Source organism: Electrophorus electricus, chromosome 2 (genome assembly GCF_013358815.1).
Source record: "Electrophorus electricus isolate fEleEle1 chromosome 2, fEleEle1.pri, whole genome shotgun sequence".
Taxonomy (NCBI): Eukaryota; Metazoa; Chordata; class Actinopteri; order Gymnotiformes; family Gymnotidae; genus Electrophorus; species Electrophorus electricus.
In genome coordinates this window covers 17,420,970-17,427,067 of record NC_049536.1, presented here as the reverse complement: position 1 = coordinate 17,427,067, position 6,098 = coordinate 17,420,970, and the positions used below count along the sequence as shown (strand labels likewise).

At 38.7% G+C, this 6,098-nt stretch overlaps 1 protein-coding gene across 1 annotated transcript; it reads right to left on the bottom strand.

Annotated features, from left to right (window-relative positions):
- Positions 1-1,350: 1,350 nt before the first annotated feature.
- Positions 1,351-5,677, bottom strand: napepld (N-acyl phosphatidylethanolamine phospholipase D). The gene is made up of 5 exons (XM_027027135.2): positions 5,356-5,677; positions 3,852-4,161; positions 2,557-3,203; positions 2,310-2,424; positions 1,351-1,662 (listed from the first exon to the last, which is right to left on the bottom strand). Exons 2-5 carry the CDS (start codon positions 4,137-4,139, stop codon positions 1,549-1,551), a joined length of 1,164 nt encoding a protein of 387 aa, XP_026882936.2. The 5' UTR covers positions 4,140-4,161; positions 5,356-5,677; the 3' UTR covers positions 1,351-1,548.
- Positions 5,678-6,098: the final 421 nt, after the last annotated feature.

Genomic DNA, 6,098 nt, shown 5'->3' with positions numbered 1-6,098 from the left:
TAATAAAAACAGCGAAACTATTAATAAAGCTTGTCATTACCTGATTAAAATATTACACGGGCAGCACAAATCAGGTAGTGGTAAATGTAGTGGGACATATAGTAATGGTGAAGGTTTTAAGTCACATTGTGTCTCAGTATTATGTTGTATGACTGCGTTATCTGTGGCTTAATAAAAATGAAGGAACATATGGGTGTTGAACTGGTCTGCAGGATTAAAGTCCTTAACAGGAATTTCTTTGTGTTCAAACACACGTTTGGTTTGCTGTTTAGTTACTTTGCCCTGCAATATATATTCCAGTGTTAGACGTGCAAAGTTAACGGGCAAGGCTGCGATTCACTCGCAGGTGCCTTTTTATTCAGAGGCTGCCTGTTAGAACCCAGCACCCTGAAGCGCAGTTCTAGTCGCTGCTGACTTGGCTATTACCATTTAATAGCACATATGCAGAGAGAAGACATGCGTTTTCAGGGGCAGTATTTGCTCTGCCCACTGCAATAGTACAAGATTTATGTGCAAGTCACTACAGAGATAAAGATAACGAAGCTGAGAACTGAGAAAGCTTGCCTAAAAATCTTACTTACCCGTTTGAAAATCTTTATAGCTCTCAACATGTATAAGTACTCAATATGCTTCAACATTAGAAAGGTATACTATTTTAAAGATGGTCTACCACAGCAAGCGCCCATTACTGTATATGGAATTATAGTGTGAGCATTCTTAAAATAAGTTCAAAAATGGGCATTAGTTCATGTACAGATGCAGCTATATGCAAGTTTTGTGAATAGTTTAACCTTCTTCTATACACATTTATAATGTGAGGCTCACTCCTTAGACTTAGAAAACCATCTAAAGGTAGGCCCACTCATGTCATGCATTCCTGTTCTTCTTACCTGATAATATAATGTTCAGCCTTCAGAGTAGATACTGCCCCTCCTGCCAGTGAGTTGGCTACAAGAGGATAATGCCTGCAAGAACCTATTTTAAGTGTTACTTCTGCTTTTCATGTTTTTCCTCAAAGCAGAGGTCAAAAATAAAATCCTTACAGATACCCTTTAAATACCAAATCAACTCCTTTCATTTCCTTATTACCCATTTTGTTTCAATTATCTCCATGAAATACCATATGAGATTTTATATATATATATATATATATATATACACACACACACGCATATACACATACATATACATATATATATATATATATATATACATATATATATATATATATATATATATATATATATATATAATGTATGAATGTATGTGTGTATATATAATGTATGTATATGTGTATGTGTGTGTATTTTATATATATATATATATATATATATATATATATATATATATATATATATATATATAATAAAATTCAATCACAAAACACTTTTATCTCCTATACATATAACTGTACGTATGGAAATAAACAATTCCAAAAAGTGTAGTACAATAGGAACTGTAACTAATTACAATGTGAGTAATATGAATGGTCACTCCTCGCACTTCCTTTCTCACTGTAGTCACTGACTTTAATCTTATAGATAGTATTCATCTTGTGTTGAGAAGACGAGACTCTCCATGACTGAGAGTGAAAAACTGATCTGGGTTCAGAGCATGGGCCACCATGGCATCTCGCATCCTTACAGGAGGCTCCAAATAATACTAAAAGAAACCACAGAGGGACATCAGTTATAATCAGCATAAGATAAAAATGTTAGGTTTATTACCTGAGGAAGTCATGCTTTCATCCTCCAGCAACTAGTGCTATTAAAGTAAAAAAGTAATTATGAATCATGGCAGTGCATTTAAAGTAACAACAGCACCAAGGCTGTATAGTCTAAGAACCTGACTTCAGTGAACAGCTAAATATACCAGGACATGTGACAATTGTCAATATTGTCAGCTAATTTGTTGCATAGATTTGCTTTATTACAGGGATTAACCAGGAATCCAAGCTGCATCTCTCAAATGCATCTCCCTTAATTGTATTTTAAGTGCAGGCTGCCTCTGATGTAAGGTACAATGACTTAAGGTTTTGAGATTCATATTTTGTCATTTTACAAATGAAAATGTTTTTTTCTAGCCTCACCTCTATAACATCATTACTAATTACAACAACAGAAGCTCTAACAGCACAATTATAATGAATTTACTAAGACACTTTTGTTTGCTTTTATGTTATCAGGATAAAGAGATCTGTAAAAACATGCATAGTGAAAAAAGTGATCTTTCACTTAAACAACAACAACAACAACAACAACAACAACAACCACCATCACCACCACAACAGACACAGGGGAGAGAGATACCTCATAAGATAGGGCAAATGTCCCCCAGTGAATAGCAAGTGAGTTTTTGGCCTGAATGTCAATGTGGATTTGAACTGCCTCCTCTGGGTCCACATGTTGTGCTTTCATAATATCTCTGAAAAGAGAAAAAAAACTTTCCATCACAGTCAATTGTTTCGACAAGGGCTAGACAATACAATGCGAGCACATGTATTTTCATCCATATTGTTCACACATAATAGAACCTTATTGCATCCCTAGGCCTTACCTTGGTAAATATGCTCCAATAGGTATGGCAGCCAGGTCAAAAGGTCCGAAGCACTTCCCGATCTCCGCGAACACAGGGCAATAACCTGTGTCCCCTGCAAAGAAGAAGCGGTTGTTGGGGCCCAGCACACTCCAGCTGGCCCACAGCACCCTGTTGTCATCCATCGGTGTGCGCTTGCACCAGTGCTGTGCGGGTGTGCACACAAACATTACATCTTCGTGGCCAGGGATGCCATTCTCCTCCCACCAGTTGAGCTCCACCACATTCTCACAGCCACGTTCCTTCATCCAGCCAAGCATGCCTAGCGGCACGAACCAGCGCAGATTTGACCTGAAGCGTGCATTTAGTGCTCCCACGGTGTATGTGTCCAGGTGGTCGTAGTGCGTGTGGCTGATAAGAACAGCATCCACGTGGGGAAGCTGTGCCACAGAGCACACTGGACCCCGGTAGCGCTTGGGGCCCATGAAGGACAATGGGGAGGCCCTCTGGCTGAATATGGGGTCAGTGAGCACCACCAGCCCATCCATCTCCAACAGCACGGTGGCATGGCCCAGCCACGTCACCCGCAACGATGAGTCCAAGTGCCCACATTGCTCTGGGTTCTGCACAAAATATGGCTCCAGCACTGGCAATTCCTTATCCAACTCCTTTGAAAAAGGGAGTTACATAAGCAACACAGGATTACTGGAACTTGTGATATACATCTCTGAAATTTAGAATAGGATCTGCCTAAAACTCTTCGCACTATATTTCAAAGCCAGGAACCTGTTTGTACTTCACAAGTAAAAAGCATGTTACATATTATCCATGGTCTTTTATATGAAAATACTGACAAATATACATCAAGGTGCCCACAATGCAAAATTTAGAACTGCCATCACACTATGGCTAGATAACTCTGCATTCAAAAAGACTACAGTCAAACATGAACAATAGCTTCCATGTTTGGAGATGAGGAAATCTACTAAGAATGCTCAGCCTTAAAAAAAAAAGAAAAGAAAGATAATTAAATGTAAAAATTTTTAAAAGTTAATATTTCAACAAGGCTCCACAGAGGACTGTGGAGCATGTTTTAGTGACACAGTTGACAATACACAATAACTTTAGCATAATAAATGTAGCTGAGATGAAAACTTCCCTATGAGAATTTGCATGCAAAAAACATGCTTACACACCCTCCACTACACTAACATCCTTTATACACCCTCCACTGAACCAACTGCCAGAACGCACCTGCCCAGATAACTGCAGACTCACATCTGCCTAGTGCACTTGTTTGGGGCTGGAATGTTCACCTCTTTTGAGCTGGGCACATTGCTGTTGTTCTTCTCCATAAGGAACAGATGCATAATGGTAAAGTATGATGGAAATTGCCACGTTGGCCAAGGGTTGACAAAGCGGCCATGGGAGTCCTGCCTAGAGTGTGTCACTTCCTTATTCCGGTAGTCCCAGCAGATTTTATGTGAAGGGCTGCTCGTCCTGATGCCATGTAATGGGTGGTTGTCTCCAGGCCTACTAGAGATCTGCCCACTCTCACCTTCTTCCAAGAGGTTCTTCTCCTCCATAATTCCTCCTTCAGCCATGAGTTTACAGCTAGTTTCTGATCTGCAGACAAATAATTGCAATTTACATGCTGCAATAATAACGATAGATGAAGCAGGCTGCCATTTTAAATCCTTTTTAATGTTGCTTCCACAAGCCAGTGTCCAGGGCACGGTGAAACAGAATATCCATAGCTGCCCTGTGTTAAACAGGGAATAAAACATAAGACCACAAGATGGGGCCAGAGAGGGAAAACCAGAAAACAGGACACTGGCAAAAACACCAATGAACCAAGCAGAACAGCAAAACAAATACTTCACACCATTGATGGAGGGGTATAAATGTACAGGAGTAGATAAAGGTATGTACAATCAGCTGGAAACAATGACCATAATGGATGTGATAATAGATAACAAGGGGGAGTAAACCAAGGCAGGGCCAAGAAGAAGGCCAGAAGATAAGGAACAGGAACAGGGACAGGGTAGAATCGTGACACATGTAGTTTATATGTTTGAAATAAAACATTAAATAAACTGTCCAGTGTATCCAGATACACTATAGGTATACTTCATAGAGATTATTTAATCCAGAGGTATTCTTTTCCATTTCTGATCTCATAAAGTAGAACCATAAAACTTTTATTATTGCATAACACAAGTACTATTTTCCATATAACTTTTACAAAACCGAGATGAGGTTCAAGTTCAAAGAACATCTCTTATCAAGACAGTATGACCCTATACTAATGGTATGACCCATTACTTTGAAAATAATGCCTTGACAAAATTATATTGCTCATGATTGGGACGAAGCCTTAGAAGATATTAAAAATGTACCATTTTTCACACTGTTGGTAAATCATGTCCTAACGATGCACAATGAGAAATTAAACATTAGGCAGAATCCCTTGGCATGACTTTGTGTGAAAATGATTGAGCTTGTATTTAAAAAACACTCCCTGGCAATGCTGTTTCTCCAAGCAATATTATGCCTGAATACTGTAATAGAATTAACTCCATAAGCTACTGCACTAAATAGCTTGCTAGCATCCTAGACTTGGATTTGCAAACTTCCAAATCCCAAACCAGGTAGCCATTTTACTACTCTACCCTACTCTAGACAATACGCAGACCATACGCAACTTATTTTAAATGTTGGTTAAAGAATGTATTTGCTATATGTCCATTAAATATGTTAGCCCATATAATTTTAGCAACCAATGTAATCACATAAACTCACAGAAACCATACTTTGTACCTGTGGTACTTCGCAGAAGGCAAGAATGCGTCTGAACTGTAAGTTCCCCGAGTAGCTGTCAAAAACAGCCAGTGTCGTGACTGCCAGTGTTGACTGAAGTGTCGAGGCAGCGCCACAAACGCTCGACTGTGCGCTCTCTTGAGTTTACTAATAGGTATTATTAAATTCAGGAAGGTTTATAACAACCTTTCGTGACAAGATTTAAAAAAAACCACACATATTACTCTGTAGCTTGAATGTAGCCAAACAAGCTAACACCCAGACGGGCTTTCCAGATTAAGCAGTTAGGCACGTTGCGTGAAGCCATTAAGGACCGTGCAGGATGGCCACCCTCCATGCGTTTTCCTTTTTCAAAATAAAAGCTTTATTTTCTGAGAGCCTGGTAACAAGCCACAAATTTATGCAGTTGTTATGCTGCTAAACCTGTAAACCATGAGAAATTTCATAATTCATTCTGTAAACTAAAATATTGATTTAAAGATAAATCATAAGAAATATTTCAAATTTGACGTGCTATAGGGAATGAACCCACTTGTGTTGAAGCAGCTCCTTTAGTTGAACGTTGGGAGGTGACTCATGTACATGTACTTCTTTGATAGGTAATCATATAATAAATTAATTTTGTTCCCATGATTTAACAATAAGTGTGAGATCAAAAATAAAAGTAACATCCACTGTCTTATACATTTTACATAATTCTTCCATTTTCAGGTTTGGCCTGACCAATTCCATCCCAAAGACTG

Coding starts and splice junctions, on each gene's coding strand:
- napepld (XM_027027135.2), bottom strand. CDS start 4,139: ATGGCTGAAGGAGGAATTATGGAGGAGAAGAACCTCTTGGAAGAAGGT. Junction 3,204..3,851: donor ATGTGCCCAGCTCAAAAGAG/GTGAACATTCCA, acceptor CCTTTTTCAAAG/GAGTTGGATAAGGAATTGCC. Junction 1,663..2,309: donor CATTTGCCCTATCTTATGAG/GTATCTCTCTCC, acceptor GGTTTCTTTTAG/TATTATTTGGAGCCTCCTGT.